Here is a 22,326-nt window from a genome sequence, read left to right as displayed (position 1 = left end):
TTTTGCTAGTGGCTGTCTCACTGGACCACATATTTAGTGACAAGATCAAATATGAAAATAAATAATAACATCACCTTCTTGGATCAGTTTCTTTCCATTGCTTATCCACATGGAAATCTAGACGTTTACAAGGGCATACATGGAGGTGCCCAAGAAATAACTAACAATGGGTGGTGGTATCCAGTGGGAGTTCTGTACCTAAGCTGAAGTCTGAGACAGAATAAGTGTAACTTGGCTGGGTGTGGTGGCTCCTGCCTGTAATTCCGGCATTATGAGAGGCCAAGGTGGGTGGACCGCTTGAGACCAGGAGTTCGAGACCAGCCTGGGCAACATAGTGAGCCCCGGTGTGTACATTTTAGAAAAAAAATTAAAATAGAAAGGAAAGGAAAGGAAGAAAAAGAAAGGAATAAAAAGAAAAGAGTATAACTTAAAAAGCTAGGCAAATTCCAACTTCACGACCCAAAGAGTAGCTCTGGAACTAGACAGGACCAACCTCAGAAAACAAAATGACCAAGTCCTGTCTCCACCTCATACTTTGCAATACTGACAATATCCATGACATGAAGTGAACCAGGAGAATAACCAGGAAAAACAATGAATAAGCCACATGGAAATGATACGGCAGCCAGACGAAGTGGCTCACACCTGTAATCCCAGCACTTTGGGAGGCCCAGGCGGGTGGATCTCTTGAAGTCAGGAGTTCGAGACCACCCTGGCAAACATGGTGCAAGCCCTTTCTCTACTAAAAATACAAAAATTAGCCAGGCATGGAGATGCACGCCTGTGATCCCAGCTACTCGGGAGGCTTAGCAGGAAAAATCGCCTGAACCCAGGAGGCGGAGGTTGCAGTGAGCTGAGATCGTGCCACTGCACTCTAGCCTGGACAACAGAGCAAGACCCTGTCTCAAAAAAAAAAAGAAGAAAGAAATGATATGAGTCGTCCTTGGACAGGCCATTAGACTTGCCCATCCAAGAGACACACTCTTGTCCTGGGTTCAACTTGCTGAGCTTCCCTCAAGTCAATCAGCAAGGTTATCTCTCCTTGGTTCAAAACTATCCACCAGCCCCCTCAAAAGAGCACACAGCTCATCAGATGCATATGGAGTGCCTTTGAGAAAGGCTACCACATAAATCCAAGTATTATGGCTCCGTCAAAGTACTTTATAATTATACATGTAAACTTCATCCGTGTGAATTGAGGACTTGCTATATGCTCAAGGCTGGGGGAAAGTTGAGCAGACACACTCTGTATAACCTGAAGTACCACCTTTCACATCCATTCCTGCAGGCCCCACTGCGAGGGCTTGTGCACTGCCCACAGGCTGCCCATGACCTGGCCTCTGATAGTTGCCGTGGACATGGTTCATTCCGGTCATCAAGATGATGGGCTGGCTCCATTTTTGAAGTCGCCTAACTTTTCAAAACCTTCATAGACCCATTTTTAAAATGGACCTAGACTCCAATTTACTTTTCAGATTCCAGGGCTATAAATCCAGGTTTCTTTAAGAAACTAATGATACCACTCTATCTTCCAAGTGGTTTACAGTGTTTAGTTTTCATGTGCATTGGTCTATGTGATCTTCATAAGAGTCTTGGAAAGTGAACAAATATTTTGCATCTTCCCCTTTTACAGATAAAGAAACCAAGGCTCAGAAGTCAAGTCCAGTCATGTCTTGCCCAAGGTAACAAGACAATTAAGGAACAAAATCAGAACTAGAAAGTGGATCTTGGCCAGGCACGGTGGTTCACACCTGTAATCCCAGCACTTTGGGAGGCTGAGTCGAGTGGATCACCTGAGGTCAGGAATTCGAGACCAGCCTGGTCAACACAGTGAAACCCTATCTCTACTAAAAACACAAAAAATTAGCCGGGTGGGGTGGCGCATGCCTGTAATCCCAGCTACTCAGGAGGCTGAGAGGTAGAATTGCTTGAATCTGGGAGGCAGAGGTTGCAGTAAGTCAAGATCATGCCATCGCACTCCAGCGTGGGCGACAAGAGTGAAACTCTGTCTCCAAAAAAAAAAACAAACAAACAAACAAACAAAAAAAAAACAAAAGGAAGGTGGATCTTAAGGTTCTTGGTCCACAGCCCTTCCCCCCAGGGTATACCATCTCAGGCACAGTTTCAGGAAGAAGGGGCAAAACGAAAAACACAAGAACAAGTAGGAAGTGGTGAGGATGCACTAAGCTTAGGAGCATTAAGACAGAGAGACATAGGCTTATAGACAGCCACGAGGCTCAGCAAGCAAAGCAAGGCAGGAGGCAGCAGACACCTGCTGAGCACTGCTACCTGGAGGCGCTGGCGTCAGGGCATTTACAGAAAAATACAGGCAAAGAAACAGAAAAGGAGAAACGGTTAAAGAAGATACTAGCATCATCTTCTGTATTATGACTGTTCTTCGAAATTATGTTCATCAGTACAGTCATGTACCATATAACAACATTTCCATCAACAACAGACTGCATGTATGACAGTGGCCCAGTAAGATAACCCTGTATTTTTATTCTACCTTTTCTATGTTTAGATACAAATCCCTACCCTTGTGTTACAGCTGCCTACAGTATTCTACACAGTAGAATAGTAGAGTAGTACTCTACACAGTAACACACTGTACAGGTTTGTGGCCTACACCACCTAGCCTACGTGTGTAATGGACTCTCCCATCTAGGCTTGCGTAAGTGCACTCTATGATGTCCACACAACGATGACATCACCTAACAACACATTCATCAGAACACATCCCTGTCAATTAAGGGACGCAACACATGACTGTACTAAAATTTGTGAATTTTAGAAACAACAGGCAAGAATATTAAGTATATTCATATAACCCTCTAGACGAGAGAAAGACACATTTTCCCACATTACAGGTAATAAAGCTATGAGAGAGTAAGATCATACTTGTTAATGAACAGATGAGAACTTAAAGTTGTCTCTTGAGATCATTTAATTTCTTATTCTTAAGTCTTATTCCAAAGACCTCCCCTACGAGCAGGCCTTGGTCCTAGAGTGCACCTTGCCACCTTTTCACCATTCTACCTCCCCAGCAAAGTGCTGTCTGCCCTGGTTTACCCACAGTAAGCTGGGACAGTGTACCTTTCAGGTTCCTGTCCCTCTACCTAATGCTCAGAATCTGATTCTGTCTGAACCTCAAAGACACACCTACTCCCCCAGGTGGCCGGCCTGCTCCCAGAAAGGAAGGTCCTCATACAGGAGACAGGAGAGCAGAAAGGAGCTCGTCTGACAATTCCAGGTACAGAGAGGAGGAAAGAAGCTTGTGGTTTGCTTCATGAGCATACTTTTTCCCCAATTACTTTCCCAATATATAAATATATAAAACCACCATTTTCAATTTGATGACACATAGGAGTCTACTGAAAGAATCATAAAAAATAAGCCAGGGGAAAGGCCTGAAGGTGTCCACTGCAGTCTATCTTCTTAGGTGAGGAAACTGAAATCTAAGTAAATTTAAGGTTTCTCCAAGGACACAGAACTAATGGAAATAAGCAGACCTCAAATACAAAACTTTTGGGTCCAATCCAAAGAATCAGGCATAAGACATGCCTACTTTAAAAGATGTTTCACTTTCTTCTATACTATACACACTAGAAGACCCCATTTTACATAGAGAGTGAAATGTCAAGACATTGTCATTCCATCTCCCCCAAGTAAGCCTCCTGTTTCTGGCCTCAGAACCGGCTCCTCAGCTCCCTCATTTCTGTTACGCTATTTAACACTCACTCAACATTCTCTCAAATCCTCCTTTTTCATGGTCTCCTTTAAAATTCCTCTGGATGTCTCAAAACTGTTCCACCTCTGATGCTTCTCCCCTACATCCTCACCCTCCTGCAGTCACTTCAAGTTCTCCTGAGGACTATGAGCTCGGCATGGCTCTCCTCATGCTCTGCATGCACTTGCCCCTCTACCTGACACCTCTGAGCTTCTTCAAGTTTTGGCCTTCCCTCCCCTGCTCCCAGGACTGGCTCATCCTTACCACTGGGCACTCTTCTATTTTCACATGCCAAGATCTTCCTTGAGAAAGGACAGCTTTCACATCAAACCCTGCTCCAAGTCATATACACAACCCTCCTAGCCTAGACCCTAAAAAAAAAAAAAAAAAAAAAAAAAGGCTACTTCTAAAATCAAATGTCCTCAGTGACCCATTAGTTTCACCCCGGTACATACCAACAAAAACAGCTATCTGTGTACATCCAAAAGCACGTACAAGAATGTTCACCGCAAGATTAGCAAGCACTGGAAGCGGCCAAATCAGCAGGGGAGTGGACTGGCAAACAATAACTTAACAACAGCACAATGAAAATGAACACACAACTGCCACACACAACCCAAATGAAGCTCACAAACACAATGGCCAATAAAAACACAGATAAAACATACATTATGTGCTTTCATTCACAGAAGCTCCAAAACAGGCGAAACTAGTCTGTGGTATTAAGGTCAGGACTGGGGTTACTTCTGGGAAGAAAGGACGCGAAGTGATTGGAAAGGACATGAGGAGATTTCCTGGTTGCTGGCAACAATGTATTTCTTGAGTTAGGTGACGGTTACACGCATATGTCGATTTGGGGAAAATTCATCTAACTACACCTAAGATTTATGCACTTTTCTGTATGTGTGTCATACTTCAATAAAAAGCTTATTTTAAAAACACACGGCTGGGCACAGTAGCTCACGCCTGTAACACCAGCACTTTAGGAGGCCCAGACAGGAGGCTCACTTGAGGCCAGGTGTTCAAAGTCAGCCTCGTCAACATAGCAAGACCCAGTGTCTACCAAAAACTTTAAAAACTAAAATAAAACACACACCAACAGGCACAGGGGATAGGATGTGATAGAAATATCTGAAATTGTACCGCGGTGATGCTTGGACAGCTCTATGAATTCACTGAACATCACTGAGTTACACAATTACAATGAGTGAATTTCATGATATATAAAATTATACCTCAATAAAGCCACATATATAATTTTATATATTTTTTATGTGTGTGTGTATACATACACACACACATACTAGAATGACTAAGGTCACTAGAATGTAAGTAAACTCAATGCAGGCAAAGACTTTGCTTGTGAAGGTTATATGTCTAAATCCTGGAATACAATAGGAGCTCAAAAAACATTTGTTGAAGGGGAGAAAAAATTGGACACTACCAAAACTTAACTCTCAAGAGCTTCACTATATATAATCTTCTGGAGGGAGGTTTCAGTGGCAGTTACAGAACAGAACCAGAGGCCTTAATTTCAGACTTTTCCTGTCTTTTGCTTTGTTCACATAATAGTGGTCAAGAGCCCTGACTCTGGGTTCAGATCCTGGCTCCACCACTTACTAACTGTATGACTCTAAGCAAGTTACCCTTTGTGCCTCAGTCTCTTTATCTGCAAAATACAGATGATGATGGTAATAGAACCTATTTCACAGGGATGTTGGGAAGATTAAACCTGTGAGTCTTCACATAATAAGCATTATATTAATGTTTGGAAAATAAAGTTGAAAGAAAAAGTTCTTTCTTCTCCAAGTAACAAGGTAATAAACCTTTTCTCTGGAAGGGAAGAATGGCTTTGGTGCTTTACCTGATGAAATGTGTACTTGAACAAAAGTGTCAAAAACTCCACCACAGGGAACTGGGAGTAAGACTCGATTCTTCTTAGGTGAACACTCACAAAGAGCCGAAGAAAGTCAGTAAACTTCTCGATATAGCTAAATGAGACAAGACAAAAGGTGACAATAAGAAACCCAGCCACCTCCTTAGAACTTAAATTCAATCCAAAGTTCTTTCAGTACAGAACTATACAAATTTGTAATATATTTTCTTTTAAAAATATAAAGGCCTGCAACAATTACCTACAGGACAGGCAACCCTTCATTCCATTAACCACCTGAAACATAGCAGAAAAGCAACTTTAATCCTCAGACACTGTCTGCTAAGGCTTCTTATAATCTAGTGTGCTCACATTTTCTAAGTTATTTGTGTTGTGACCCAATTAAAGTGAAGGGAAATGATAAAAAGTTGATGAGCAGATCACTGTGTCATTTCAATCTGGCAAGTCTAGAAGGCTAGTTTTCTTTCCGGGAGGCCAAAATACTAAAATGAATGGTGCTAAAGACACAAAAACAAAACCAGGCTACAAAGGGCATGGCATCCAGGTAAGATGTACTCAGGCTTGCAACTTAATGGCCATTTTTTCCCCCTTTGGTTCCTGGTGCTAACTAAACATAGCACATCCCAATACTCCAAAAGTGATTCAAATATAAGGGAGGAAGGCTATTAGAGCTGGGCAAGCCTCAGAGACTTTAGTCTGATGCTTCCATTTTGCAGATGAAGCCCAGAGAGGTAAAGTGACCAGCCCAAAGTCACTCGGCCAACTCATGGCAGAACAGGACTATCATCCACTCCCAATCCAGTGCTCTTTCTTTTCACTTCACAGTGAATCCTCAACTCATTTGTATTCACACAATCATTTCACAGAGAGTATGGGTCACAGCTGCAAGGATAAGAGATCTCTGTTATTAAATACACAGCACATCATCACTCTCACATTTCAGAAACTGTCATTTTAAGCCCCTAAATACCAAAAGGTGATTAGAAAATGAGATGGCCATACCTTCATAAATCACATTTCAGAGACCAACACAAAAAGGTAAAGACATACTAGGCCTTAGCTGAAAATGAAATAATGACTAAAAGCAATTCTGAAACTCATTACTGCAAAAGCTATTTTTCAAAACAGAGATATGTGAAATAATAAAAGGAGAGAAAACTACCATTCAGAAAAGCAAAACTGGCCCGGAAATAAAATGTCCCATGTTGCTCCTGGGACCTATCTCCCTGAGGGTGGCCAGCCTGACTGCCTGACCTCTATGCGGACGAGCTTATTTGCAGCTTTTTAAAAAATACATATTAATTTGTTTTGATAAAGAGAATGGCTGTCTCTGTGGATCACAGGGCCAAGTACTCGAAAAACAGTAAGGCACTAAAATCAACTGTTTTTAGAGACAGGAACATACAAAGACACTTCTCTCTGGTGTCATCAATCACTAATACTCAAGAGTAGGAATTCCTTCCTCACTCACTTATGTACCACATGATAGTTCTACATGGATATTCAAAGTCACCAGCCAGCTGACTGTTCTTCAGGAAGGTGCACTCAATTCCCTACTACCCATTTAAAAAAAAAAAAAAAAAGCCATGGGCTAAATACAGAACAATCTCAATTTTACTTTAGTATCTAACCCAATTTTTTAAAAATACAAACAAGGCTGTTCAGTAGCTAAAACTACAGATTTTATTTCACCTCATTTTCTTTCCCTTGCCCACCTTCTGGTACAGGTGCTAATGAACAGTAGAAAGTTAGGGGAAAAGGCAGTAGAGGGAAAGAGAAGCCAAGGATCTGGTTAGCAGCTCCTAAACAACTGAGAATGGACTGAGCTGTTTAGAATTAGTGGTAGGGGACCCAGAGCCAGGAAACAAGCACACAGCATTATTTATGTCACCTTTCTGCTCCCAGGCACCTCTCAGCTTTCACAGGGCAATAGGAAGCACAGGATTAAAATGTAAAACCAAGAGCACAAAAGTTACATGTAACAACATCAGTACATAGACAATGCATAATGACATTTCTATACCATCCAAATGGAAGCCACAACAAAGTTGTCTGTGACTACATTATGATTAAAGTCAAAACAACTGATATTTGATAGTTGATACAAGCAGCTAATTTTCAAATTAACATATGAAAATATATTGACGAGACACACAGATCATAAAAAAAAATGAAGGTAATACAGCCTTTCTTAACCACAGACAGAAAGAATATGAAAGTGTGAATAATGATGCCTTTGAATTCATATAGAAAGCTATCACCAAATAATTTTTAAGAACATATTACCATATCGGATTGTGTTCTTATACACAGCAAACATCACGGTTTTACAATAAACCAAACCAAAATAATCTTATGTACCAATTTTTTAATTTTAGAAATATTTTACAAAACTGCCCAATTTAAAAGCACTAAAACTTTCAACTTTATGCACTTGATTTTATATTCTGCTATTTACTCTAAGGAAAAGAAAACAGCTTAATTCTACATAGCTTAATCACAAAGGACAATCTAAGGAAAACTGAGAATATTAGCAACTTTTGCTGCCATGTCATCTGTAAATATTTACTAATTCGATACGATTTATTGCTTGAAAGTCTCTAAACAATCTGATTGTTCATAACATAAGTTTCCAACTTCCCTCCTGTTTTCACACAGAAGCAGTTGTAAGATACATAAATGACCTCATCTGCAAGAGACATAAATCATGAAACCCTGCCTCAGAGTACCGTGATGGAGTCGTCTTTTAGAGTGCTTTAAAAAAAAAAAAAAAGTAGGTCATTGTAGGCTCCACTCGAGAGGACAATAACAAAGAAACACAGCTGTGTGCTACATTAACCTGTGCACACATTAACATCCCTCCTATAGTTTGATGAAAACTTGCCATTGGTGTAAAACTCACAATAACAACAACATTCCTGTATACTGCAGGATGTTCACTTGGGAAAAGTCAAATAGTAAAAACTGACACCAAGTGAGAAAGGGCGATTATAACTCCTGTACCTCCACGGACCTCTTCTGTTCTTGGCTACGCAGGAGCAGCAGTCTCAGTCCCTGCACCACCTCAGACCTGCAAGCAAATAGTAAGGAAAAGGGGGCAAGAGGAGTAGAAGGGAGGACAGGAGATGGATGGGGAGAAAAGACAACAAACCTACACAAGGCACAAGCATTTTTCAAACTCAGTCACTTCCCTTAACCACCCGAGCCCTTCCAGCTAATCTCAGACTTACTGGCACACACCTACCTTTCTGTTCCTCACCAGGAGCCCCATATTCTGAAATCAAAGAGGATTACAGATGCCATGCAGCACAGCATGGTAAACAGTCAGGGCCCTTTCTTGGGGCACACCAGCTCCACGCCTGGTTTCATTACCTCTCATCGAGCTCTTCTAGCCTGCTCTTCACTGTGTGGGCATTGTTATCCTTGGTGATTTTCTGCAGGAGGTAGAAAGTCTGCTGGAACATACGCAGTAAATACTCCTCAAATTCCATAGGCACACAGTTCTTGGACATGAGTTCATTGATGCAGGACATGGCCAGGACCCCCAGCCGGCCGCGCTCCTGACCCGAGACACAGTTCTGGCTGCTGCCGTTAACTGACGCCATCTTTCTGGCCCGGATGTCACAGCCAAATCGCGCAAAGTGGAAGATGGTGGTAAGGAGGGATGGGGTGATGCTGGCAGACAGAGGAATCCAACTGAAGAGATGGGCCAGGCACTCCAAAGCCAGGGAACAGATATACTCACTCTCCACATCAAGGATGGGAATCGGCTGATTCAACAGTTTGGCTGAACTGGGACTCTGCAACAGGTTACTCAGTAAGTCACCTGAAATTAAGAAAGGCTTTTAAGCTATCCAGCATCAAATCTCTTACAAATGACTTTAAGTAATTCTCCTTAAAAAAAAAAAAAATAAAATATATATATATATATATATATATATCAGTTATCTATGAAATAAAAAATAAAATCTATATGCTCAAAGTTAAATACTAATTAGGAAATTTTAACAGTACAGCAAAAATAAGATAATTGATTATGATTCTTAGTGAGGGGGATCTGGATACAATCTTTAGTGTTTTGACTCAAATTTAGTTTTAGTGAGATTTGTACAACAGCAGTTTCCCAGGAGACATAAGTGAAGAGAAGATGGGATTACTCTCTGGCTGCAAAACCCCAAATCCACTCAAGTTTTTCTTTTCTTGCTACTGTTCCCCCAAATCATGACCTTGCTTTTGAAAAGCATGATACATGACCATTAAATAAATAAACAAATAAAAATCCCTAACACCACATACAAAGTTGGGCACCAAATGAATTAAAGACTTAAACCAAAGACAAAACTTTAAAATTAACAGAAGAAAATATAAGAGTATTTGAAATATAAGAGAGAAAAAGACTCCTTAAAACTACCAAAAAAGAAAACTTTAACAAAAAATACTGATGAATATATTAAAATTAAGATTTTCTAATCAAGCCTGGGCATGGTGGCTCATGCCCGTAATCCCAGCACTTTGGGAGGCCGAGGCGGGCAGGTTACCTGAGGTCAGTAGTTCAAGACCAGCATGACCAATATGGTGAAACCCTGTCTGTAGTAAAATACAAAGTTAGCCAAGCATGGTGGTGCATGCCTGTAATCCCAGCTACTTGGGAGGCTGAGGCAGGAGAATTGCTTGAACCCAGGAGGTGGAGGTTGCAGTGAGCTAAGATCATGCCATTGCACTCCAGCCTGGGCAACAAGAGCAAAACTCCATCTCAAAAAATAAAAAATAAAAATAAAAAAAGAGTTCCTAATCAATGAAAAACATTAAGGGAAAGTTACCAGGCAGACAACAGACTGTGAGAAGATATTCACAATTTCTAACATTGAAAAGGACTAAAAACTAAAATCTATTTTTAAAATGCTACACATCAGTAAACACAACCCCAGTACAAAAACAGGCAGTTGATATGGAGAGACAATTTTCAGAGAAAGAAACTCTAAAGCATATGAAGAGATTTCAAATTCATTAGTAATCAGAAAAAGCAAATTAAAAGGAGTCTGGAAAAATGTTGGCAAACGCCAGACGTCAAATACAAGGAATGGATGCAGGAACCTTCACAAGGCAGTGCAGGAAGAAGGGCCATTCTGAGGAGGACCTGGCACTCTGGAGTCCTATTAAACATTCACATATCCTTTCGCCTGACCATTCTCCTGGTACGCTCCCAATGCAACCCTCACACGGGTCCATGAAGAGACAGGCGTGAGGGGGAGAGCTGGAGGCAGTCTGGCCTCCTCCTTGGCGGGAAAGGATAAGGAATGCAGAGGCAGATATCATATCACACAGTGAGCAGAAGTAGAGGACTAAGGCACAGACGGGCAACAGCTTGGAGAGACCTTAAAAAGATACAGTTAAATTAAAAGTAAGAAACAGAATGATAGTTTCACTATACCACTTACATATTAAAATACATGGGCACAAAACAGTAAGTTCTTACAAGAACATGTTACCAAACAAAAGACAGAGGTTATCTACATTAAAATGGCTGTTGATTACGGGGAAGGGAGTCCACAAATTCAAAACTATTTTTAAAGGAATACTAAGATGTTCTTTTCCTTTTTCACTTTCATTATCTCCAAGTGTACAATGGAGCTTTCCAGAGGCTACAACACATGGGATATTGCAACAGATGAAATGCAGAAGCCGCCTTTCACTAAGCCACATGTTAGAGATTTACAAAACTGTAAAACAACACCACTCTTCTCAGTGAATTTTTCTGTTTGCTTTGAAAAATGTAGTTATTTTTTATTAAAGCATATTATCTGTTAATACGTAATGGGTTCATCACAGTTATTTTTAAATGAATTAATGACTATTTGTACATTTTTCTCAGTTTTTCTATCAACAGATATAACTTACAAAGTGTTTTGAGGACCTCAGTAATTTTTTAAGAGTCAAAGGACCCCAAGACCCAAAATTGGAGAACCATGGGGCTACTCTGTGGACCTGCACCCGTAATGTAATCAGGGAACTTGTCAGAAACACAAATCATCAGGCCCCATCCCACACCTACTGGAGTAGAGCCTGAAGGGGTTGGGGCCCAGGAATCTGTGTTCTTATAAGCACTCCAAGTGATTCTTATGCTTGCTTGATTTTTGAAAGCACTAGACTAAAGGAAATCAAAATGAAACAGGGAAAAAAAGCTGTAAAATTATTTTAGAGAAGACAAAAGAAGAAAAATATTTAAAACTATAACAACAGGCCAGGAGCGGTGGCTCACACCTGTAATCCCAGCATTTTGGGAGGCTGAGGCGGGCAGATCACTTGAGCCCAGGAGTTCAAAACCAGCTTGGGCAACATAGCGAGATCCTGTTTCTACAAAGAATACAAAAATTAGCCGAGCATGGTGGCGCATGCCTATAGGCCCAGCTACTCAGGAGGCTGAAGTGGGAGGATCGCTTGAGCCCGGGGAGGTCAAGGTTGCAGTGAGCTATGATTGTACCACTGCACTCCAGCCTGGGTGAAAGAGCAAGACTCTGTCTTTAAAAAAAAGAAGAAAAAAAAAAAACTATAACAAGAAGAAAAATTTCCTGAAATTTGATGTGACTCTACAATACGAAAGGGTTTATCCTGTTCCAAGAAAAAAATGATGAAGAGTAATCAATACTAAGAATGTTTAAAATGAGGATGCAGTGTAGGCAGAAAAAGTACAGATACAAAGGAGAAAACACCTCAGTCAGACTCCTCCACAGTATCATTCACAGCCTGGGGACATTCTCTCAAACATGCAAAAACTCAGGTAACTCCACAAATTCTTCTCAAGGAGGATACCAGACCAAGAAACCACACAGATAAAGAGATAAATCAAAATAAAGAATTAAGGAATGGAGAAGCTGTAGCAAAAGGACACACTGGCATCAAATTACATAGAGACTCAAGACTAAACAGACGTAGGAATTAAGAGGGTGCGCTAGCTAACTTTCCCATCTTTCACAAGGAAGAAGTCCCAAAATACATGGTCTAAAATGAAACATGGTGGGGGGGAGGTGACACATAAAATTCAAACATGTAGTACAAAATTGATTTTTATCATTTTTTCTTAACCATAAAGGTATCTTTTAGAAATTAATATTTCTTGTAGAAAAGCACCTCAAGGTCAGCAATTCCTTAAGTTTAATACTTTCTGTTACATTTAGGTAAAACCTGGCCGGGCACGGTGGCTCACGCCTGTAATCCCAGCACTTTGGAAGGCCAAGGTGGGTAGATCACCTGAGGTCAGGAATTCAAGACAAGCCCAGCCAACATGGTGAAACCCTGTCTCTACTAAAATACAAAAATTAGCTGGGCATGGTGGTACATGCCTATAATCCCAGCTACTCGGGAGGCTGGGGCAGGAGAATTGCTTGAACTCGGGAGGTGGAGGCTGCAGTAAGTAGAGATTGCACCACTGCACTTCAGCCTGGGAAACAGAGCAAGCCTCCGTCTTAAAAAAAAAAAAAAAAAAAAAAAAAAAAAAAAAATCAAGTAAAATGCTGGGTACAGTGGCTCGTGCCTGTAATCCCAGCACTTTGGGAGGCTGAAGTGGATAGACCACTTGAGGTCAGAAGTTCCAGACCGGCCTGGCCAACATGGTGAAACCCCAGCTCTACTAAAAATACAAAAATTAGCCGGGCGTGGCAGCTGCCACCTATAATCCCAACTACTCAGGAGGCTGAGGCAGGAGAATCGCTTGCCCCTGGGAGGCGGAGGCTGCAGTGAGCCAAGATCATGCCACTGCACTCTAGCCTGGATAACAAAGTGAGACTCCATCTCAAAAAAAAAAAAAAAAAAAAAAAAAAAATCAAGTAAAACTAAAATTTAAATGTTATTAAAAACAAAAAATATATAATCTGATGCCATTTTTGTCTTTTTATCTGTCTTATCTCTGTGTAGAGATGTCTGGAGTGATCGAATATTATTTGATGTTCTTTCTATATAAGATACTGGGTAAATGTTTACATTTTATTTTGTACTTTACAGCATTAGGTCTCAAATGTTTGGGTTTCAGAAGTCCTCACTCTTAAAAATTACTAAGCATCCCAAAGAGAAAGCTCTTAGGAGGGTTACTTCTATTGATATTTGCCACATTAGAAATTAAAGCTGAGAAGTGTTTAAATATTTAATTCATTTAATTACAAAGCCATCATGTTAGCATAACATTTTTAAATGAAAAAAACTGCATTTTACCCAAAAATAGTGAGAAAGGTAGTACAGTTTTCATATTTTTGAAATCTCTTTAGTGGCTGGTTTAAAAGATAACTAGACTCTCCCAACTGCTTCTGCCTTCACTATTTTGCAATAGATTGTTTTCACTGAAGTATGTGAAGAAAATACAACTCCACAAAGATATGCAACTACAAATGAACAAAGGGCTTTAGTGGCCTTTTCAAATAACTGTGTCTATTCTATCATATTAAAGTCTGATGAGTAGTCATTTCTGAAGGGTTAACTGCAATGTGGAATCTGGAATTAACTTTTTTATTCACATACTCATGAGAGAATGGGAATAAAAATGACAAACAATGTCTTAGTACTTTTATGAACACACACCTGGCCTTTGGGACTCCCCAAAAGGGTTTGCAGGACTTCCAGGGGTCCCCAGACTTATTGAGAACTGAGATCTTATACTAATGCTGGATGAACATGAACAAGTTGGCTAGCCTTTCTCAGCCTCAACCTCCTCCACCATTATAATGAGGATTTTGTGAATTTATTAACGAAGGGTTTAAGTTCTATTCTTATAAGTGGACTTATCAAGTTGATTTATGAGGAGCCAAAAAAAAGAAAAGTAGATTTAAAAGATGTCCCTAGTATGTGGCTCAGAAGACTTTTTCCAGAATGGATGCTAAAAGGAAAAAAAACGAAACATCTATAATAATACTTACAGTAAAAGCAGTAACAGCCACCATCTGCTGTGTGACTACTTGCTTGGCCCTATACTGAAAACTATATATGCATATTCTCATTTAACATTCATAACTCTAAGGTAGGCATTATTACCCATATTTACAGACCATTAAAATAACTAAGGCACAGACAGACCAAGTGTTTCCCCAAGTCCCTCTGGTAGCATAAGGTAGAAATGAAACCAAACCAGGGTCTGGCCTCGAAACCCATGTTCCCTTCCAAAAAGCAAGTTAACTGGAAAGATTATGCAACCAGGAAAAATGAGCAATAAGAAAGCTAATATTTAAATACAGAAAAATATTCCTAATTGTTCTCCTCTGTATTAAAAAAAGAGAAAAAATAAATATGGAAAAACATGTATGGCCTAAAATCATGTGTAAAATAATAGCATGTGTATACCATGACTACAAGCATAGAAAGACAAATATGTGAAGACAAAGACTGAACAAGATTATGCAAAGGCGAAAACTGTTTAGGTGGATATGAATGATCTGCGATTACTTTTGTCCTCAAAAGAAAGTAGCAGGACCGTGGTCGTGGAAGTCAGCATCTGCTAACGAGTGTACCACAACCCATTTGCCTAAAAAGGTTGGGGCGGGGGAAAGAACCTGTTAAGGCTATTTCTCCATAAAAATGATTTTACTCAAATTTAAATGTTTCAAGGATTTTAGTGGATGATGGAAGTGTTTTTCAAAAATTACACTGTAATCAAAGTGGAAGGAATCACCACAAAACAGATTCTGCTTCATGCGGCAGCACTTCCAGTGCAAACCTAAGAGAGCTTTATCAAGTTCTCTATGGAAGACAGTAGCTTGATTACAAAACCTGTGACCCCGGCAGCGATATGCACCAATGCCCACAGAGCTGTGTAGACAACTCTGGTGCATTTACTGACTTACAAGGAATGAAGACATGGTTGGCATATTTGTAATTTTTTTTTTTTTTTTTTTTTGGAGACAGGGTCTTGCTCTATCACCCAGGCTGGAGTACAGTGATGCAATCACGGCTCACTGCAGCCTCAACCTCCTGGACTCAAGCGATTCTCCCACCTTAACCCTCCCAAGTAGCTGGGACTACAGGCAGGAGCCACCATGCCCAGACATATATATATTAGAGATGCGGTCTCACTATGTTGCCAACACAGGTCCCAAATTCCTTAGCTCAAGTGATCCTCTCACCTCGGCCCCCCAAAGTGCTGGGATTTACAGGCCTAAGCCACCATGCCCAGCCCTGTAATAAACTTTCATGCAAAGCTTTTTAATTATTGAAACTTCATGTTTTTCCTATCAGTTGTATATTTACTAACTTAGGGTTTCTCAACCTCAGCACTACTGGCATCTGGGGCTAGATCATTCTTTGGTCCGCTGTATACCGTGGGGTGTTTAGCAGCATCCCTGGCCTCCACTCACTAGATGCCAATAGCACTTCTCCAGTCATGTTAACCTAAATTTCTCCAGACATTGACAAATACCCCTGCAGGACAAACCACAGCTCTAACTGCAGCCTTGGTCCAGTAAAATGGGGGAAAACTCTATTCAAGGAGCCCCTGGAGGAGAAAATAAGATCACAGGAGTTGTAACTGACCCTCCCAAGTCCCACCTTTCTATAGGTAGTATACAAGGAATACATGAAAAGATTTGCATGAAGATATGCAATCTGTTAAGAGTTTGGGAGGAAACAGAAGTACTGGCCTCAATTCACGCTCTCTGATACATCCTCACCCTGAAGAACTTTTCATCATCACGTATGTACAGATCTATATTTGAAACTATATATCATGTGCATGAGAAAGATATGGTCCCTTAATTTTACTGCAGAACAATCAAAGCTAACTCAGAATTGCTGTAGTCACATCATCTCATTCTGTGCACTTTTTTCCCCATTGGTCCAGGCAAAGAGAAATGAAAATGAGCGGAGATGAAGGAAGATGAGGCTGCTCAAGTGCAGCAGGAAGGAACAGCCTCAGCAGGCAGGGGGGCAATGTCCACATCTTCCCTCATTTATCCTCAGAGGAAGCTATTCCCTTTTTATAGTCAAGGGCATCAGCGGTCAGAGAAGGTAAAGGATCCACTCAAGGTCACAGAGTAAGTGGCAGGGCCAAGACTCGAAACTAGGGAAAGAAGGAAGTGGACAGAATTGGTGAGAACGACCAAGAAAGCAAAGCTAGGACAATGACCGTGCACCTAGATTTGGAATTCTAGGGTTCTGGTAGGGGTTCATGTCCCCACTCTGCTCACTGGCGATGCGACCCCTGGCAAGCTTCCTTGTTTGTAAGCAAGAGACAGACTAGTCTGATCTCGTGAGGTGAGTGATCACTACTGCAGCTGGTTTAGGAGTTAAGGTAACAATTTGGGGGAACTATGCTGAGAAATAAACCACACACACTCCTTCAAACCTTTTTCTACATCCAGACTATTAAAGGAGTTGTTGCAGGAACTAGTCCCTGGGCTTTGTTCTTTAAAAGTAACAGGACAGAAAATTACATTAAAAGAAAGTGTATGGGGAAAAAAACCCCACAAGCCTCAGGGGGCTACTAAACCTAAGATGCAGGGCAGGAGAGCCCCACAGGAGCTGAGCTAAGGAATTCATTTGTTTGCTTCACTGGGCCCTACAGTTTCTCAGAATAAATTTTCTCTAGAAAACTGATACGGTCAAGAAAGCAAAACAATTTTCTGGAAGTTTTACTGCTTAACTTGGCATCTTAAGTGCACAAAGACAGTTGAGCAAAAGCATCAAAATGAATGGTGATTGCATCATCAGCACTGTCCAAATAGTGGGGCAAGATCTAATGACTTCACTTACATTACCATAAAAAGAAAGAAAAATACTGTAACAAATGAACATGCAATTTTTTTTTAAAGGGGAAGTATACCAGCTTAAAAGCTTACATAACTCCCTATGTGCCCCCACAGTCTCAATTTATTTTGTTATTTCTCAAATACTAAAATCCAACACTTCAAAAAATTTTAAGAGGCAATTCTCAAGAAGTAGGCACCACATTTTAGGTTTCCTTACAAGCAAATGTCAAGTTAGTTCATATTTTATTCCGCCTAGCCTCATAAAACCTAGGCAATACATGGAAGAAGTAAGCACATATCTCTGGTTTGTATTATCTGACATTCCCCAACATGGCCCTGAGGAAAACAGAGCCTATCAAAGTATAAGCTGAGTTAGCTCAGAACCTGTTTGGATGAAGCCAACTGAAACACAAACAAGTGTTTCTTCTACAGTAAACTGATGCTGCTAATAAACCGTGCTAGTGAGTATTCAACTGTCTAAAATTCAAAAGCATCAAATTCAAAAGAATTAATCTTGGCTGGGTATGGTGGCTCACACCTGTAATCCCAGAAACCTGAAAGGCTGAGGCGGGTGGATAGCTTAAGCTCAGGAGTTCAAGATCAGCCTGGGCAACATGGCGAAACTCCGTCTCTACAAAAAATAGAAAAATTAGCCAAGCATGCTGGTGCACATCTATGGTCCCAGCTACTTGGGAGGCTGAAATGGGAGGATTGCTGGAGCCCAGGAAGTCGAGGCTGCAGTGAATTGTGATCACACCACTGCACTCCAGTCTGGGTGACAGAAGGAGACCTTGTCTCGAAAAAAAGAATATTTGCAAACAGAATTTAAACGAAAAAACAAACCTAACTGTGGATACTCCAAGGCGTTCGTTCGCTCATAAAATCAAATCTCTGAATCATTTCCAAATGTATCTTTAATCTCCAGATACTGCAACATATAAATCTGCCGAGCAACCTCAAATATCTACCTAAAGAATAAAGGTTTGCCACCAAATACAAAGTTCCATTTCCTATGAGCTTATAATGCACTCCAGAACTCTGTAATTGTTTGTAATCTAAGCAGTGTGACAAATGGCTCTCTAATTTTTAATCCAAGTAAGATAATAAGAATTTGTAATAATTAGTGCACTATGAGTACTCCCCAAAACTTCCGGACAGATTTTTCAATTCTAGAGTAACTCTGCAAGAATTTCAGCTTCCACATACTAACAACAGGCTACATAAAACAGCTTGGGCTTAGAGATGTCTGACTTCCGCAGCCTATCTCCTTGAAGTAAAGGAGAAGATGTGGAAATATTTCTCATTAGCCACATCAACCTTTACAGCAGAGGAAGCTATATGTGCCAATTCACAAGATGTACTCTGCTGGAAAAGCATTTGTGATCATTTAGTGTAAATAGCAGCATTTAGAAACTAAAAGTTCCTGCTCAGATGCAATTTCCTCTTTCCATCCATCCTTGAAAGTAGTCATCTTTAGATGAACTGCACTCTGAATTTTGAAACAGATATTAACATGACTGTGGACAATAACTAGCAACTAGTAAACTATTTAATAGCCTCTGCAAATACGCCCCGCTTTACCAAATAACTCTTAACCAATGTCGATTCAATGCTAACTACTGCATAGTCTCCACTATGCAGGCAGAGAGGTCTCCACTCTGCCTTGGCCGATATGAATCCAGTGAGGAAGAAAGCACTCAATATTCCTGTTCCTATGTCCTCTCCTGCAGGCTGCTGCCCACCTCCTGCCACCCCTACAGAAAGACAAGCAGATGTTTCAAGCCCAAAGGCTCCTAACAATCTCAGCACAAGCACATAACCATGACATTCGGGAAAAATAAAAAACTGAGGGCAACAACCTAGGACTATTTTTTTAATGTAATTTTTTAAAAACAGAGATAGAGTCTCACTATGTTGCCCAGGCTGGCCTCAACTCTTGGCCTCTAGTGATCCTCCCACCTCAGCCTCCTCAGTACTGAGGACTACAGTTGCAAATCACCACACCTGGCGCCCAATACATTTAAAAAGAATGCCTTGGCTGGCAGGCAGACCCTACCACTTTCTCCTGAGGTCGGGGATGGTGGTGGAGTGGCAGCAGTAACACTGTGTTTGTCCCAGACAGTCTCCAAGATACCTACCAAGAAAGGAGAAACAGAGTTATAAGAGAAATAATGTCCAGCATACAAAAATCAGATTTAGAGAAAGTTTCTTGATACCTCTGATCAAACATGAGTACTTGAACATCCCTATCTTGACCATGTCCTCCTCCAGCTAGCGGCTGTGCCTCTCGACTTCACGGCTATCTTCTGGCTTTCCACTGCTTCACTGTGGCCTTGCGGTGTGGCCTCTCCCCACTGCTGCCTCCAGCACTGCTCTTTGCCAGAGTCACCTGGTTGCTGCATGCACTCACCAGTCACTTAATCTCCATCCTCCTTGACCACACTGTGGCATTACAGGCCATTGCCTAAACCCTTCTCTGAGCCGGTAGCACCACTCTTTCCTGGCCTTTCTCTGGTTTCTTTGAACTCGATTCCATCTCTTTCACTATTACTTCCATCCTCTGCCCATGAGTCACTTAAACACACGTTTCCCCAGGTTCCCTTACTGACCTGCTTCTCCTCTCATTTCACTCTCACTGCTAGAGTGACTCATCCACTGCTATGGCTTCAATACATTCTGAAGCCTCTCAAGTCTCCTGTTCTTGGCCCAAACTCACCTTGAATATATACACCAAGCACTGCATCACATGATGGGGGCTTCAGAAACAAGGCAAGGCAATAACAGACCTGCATGTCCACCCGCTTCCTGGACAACGCTACGTGCATATCCCAAACTCAACTTTTCGTTCCCCGCAAACCTGCCACCAATCCTCTTTCGTTCCTCATGCAGGAAACAGGCTGGAAATCCTGGCTTCTGCTGGCCTCATCTAGCCTCACCTGACCCAGGCTTCAGCTCACCCGACAGATGTGGCCTTGCTACGCTCAACTGTCTGCTGTTCCTTCTACATGTGTCCCTCTCAACCTCTAACCTGCTCTCCTCCTCCCAATTTCAACTTGACCTTTCCATCAGACTAAATACCACCTGTCTGTCGCTCAAAATTCCATTCAGCTGTCACCTCCTTCAGGAACTGCTGCACATAAAACATACCTCTATTTAGCTCTTAAAACATCTTTAACTGTTTACTTGTCTCTCCCCACTCAAGTGTAAATTACCTGAGGGTGGGAACTGTGTTTTCTTCCTCTTTGTACCCATACAGAACCCGGAACATAAGGTGATCATAAAGGCTTTTGAAAATATCTTATTCTCAAATTTTTCATATTAAAACCTGAATAAATCTTGAAAGCATTATGTTAAGTTAAAAAGCCAGACACAAAAGATCACATATTGTGTGCTTCCATTTTTATGAGAAGTCCAAAAAAGGCAAATCCATAGAGACAGACTAAGTAGATTAGTGAATGCCAGGGATTGGGGGAGAGGATAATGGGGCGGGGGGGGGGGGGGGGGGGGGGGGAGGCGGGGACTGCTAATGGGTACGAGGCTTCTTTTTATAGTGATGACAACGTTTGGGAATTAGATAGGGGTGACGATTGCACAACCTCAAGAATATACTAAAAAGCCAGTCAATACTGCACTTTAAAATGGTGAGTTTTATCTCAATTTTTAAAATATTTAATATACTGCTAGGCACAGTAGGACACATAGGTATAAAACGTGGTCCCTAGCATTAGAAATTTAACATTTAGGCCGGGCGCGGTGGCTCACGCTTGTAATCCCAGCACTTTGGGAGGCCAAGGCAGGTGGATCACGAGGTCAGGAGATCGAGACCACGGTGAAACCCCGTCTCTACTAAAAATACAAAAAATTAGCCGGGCGTGGTGGCGGGCGCCTGTAGTCCCAGCTACTCAGAGAGGCTGAGGCAGGAGAATGGCCTGAACCCAGGAGGCGGAGCTTGCAGTGAGCCGAGATTGCGCCACTGCACTCCAGCCTGGGCGACAGAGCGAGACTCTGTCTCAAAAAAAAAAAAAAAAAAAAGAAATTTAACATTTAGTTGGGGTGTCAAAAAATGTTCTCTGAGACCAGGCACAGTGGCTCATGCCTGTAATTTCAGCACTTTGGGAGGCTAAAGCAGGAAGATCACTTGAGCCTAAGAGTTAGAGACTAGCCTGGGCAATACAGGGACTCTATGTCTACTAAAAATACAAAAATTAGCCAGGCGTGGTGCTGCATGCCTGTAGTCCCAGCTTCTGGGGAGGCTGAGGTGGAAGGATCGCTTAGGCCCCAAAATTTGAGGCTGCAGTAAGCTGTGTTCACATCACCGCACTCCAGCCTGGGCAACAGAGAGAGATCCTGTTTCAAAAAAAGGAAAAAGAAAAAAAAGTGCTTTGAACGAATAAATACTCTGAAGGTTTAGGTTTACCCCTAGGGCTTTAGGGAAGGATGGGGGGGCAAATGCCAAGTTCTTTTTCTTTTTTTTTTTTTTTTTTTTTTTTTTTTTTTTTTTTAAAGAGACAGGGTCTCACTCTGTCACCCAGGCTGGAGTACAGTTGTACGATCATAGCTCACTGCAGCCTCACACTCCTGAGCTCAAGCAATTCTCCTTCTTTAGCCTCCTGAGTAGCTGGGACTACAGGCATGCATCATCACACCCAGCTAACTTTTTTGTTTTGTTTTGTTTTTTCCAGAAATGGGGGTCTCAATATGTTGCCCAGTCTGGTCTCAAGCTCCTGGGCTCAAGTGATCCTCCCACCTCAGCCTCAAAAAGCGCTGGGATTACAGGCGTGAACCATTGCACTAACCCAAGTTTACTTTTTTAAATCAATGGTTCTTTCAGCCAACTTTAAGTGCCCACCACATGCCAAGCACTAAACTGGAGACATAAAGAAAGTTCCTAGACATCCAAGAAGAAGCCTGGATAAAAGAGAGATAAAAACACTTCTTTTCACTACAAGATTCCCTCAAGTAGCAAGCCCAGGCTCCCG

The 22,326-nt window shown here is 41.4% G+C and overlaps 1 protein-coding gene across 4 annotated transcripts in view; it reads right to left on the bottom strand.

Moving 5' to 3' along the window:
• Positions 1–22,326, bottom strand: part of XPO6 (exportin 6) — a 113,688-nt gene that overhangs the window by 50,258 nt on the left and 41,104 nt on the right. For 3 of the 4 annotated variants that reach the window (XM_030799320.1, XM_030799314.1, XM_030799306.1), the window contains exons 6-8: positions 19,404–19,481; positions 8,997–9,450; positions 5,595–5,721 (exon numbers count right to left, since the gene is read on the bottom strand). In XM_030799320.1, coding sequence (XP_030655180.1) covers positions 5,595–5,721; positions 8,997–9,450; positions 19,404–19,481 — 659 coding nt within the window. Of the gene's footprint in view, positions 1–5,594; positions 5,722–8,996; positions 9,451–19,403; positions 19,482–20,559; positions 20,747–22,326 lie in introns of those variants that run through there. The other variant, XM_030799326.1, reaches the window with a different exon arrangement.

The sequence above is a fragment of the Nomascus leucogenys genome, chromosome 2 (genome assembly GCF_006542625.1).
Source record: "Nomascus leucogenys isolate Asia chromosome 2, Asia_NLE_v1, whole genome shotgun sequence".
In the NCBI taxonomy this organism is placed as follows: domain Eukaryota; kingdom Metazoa; phylum Chordata; class Mammalia; order Primates; family Hylobatidae; genus Nomascus; species Nomascus leucogenys.
Note: the sequence above shows the minus strand (reverse complement) of the source record. Positions and strands in the feature narration are given on the sequence as shown.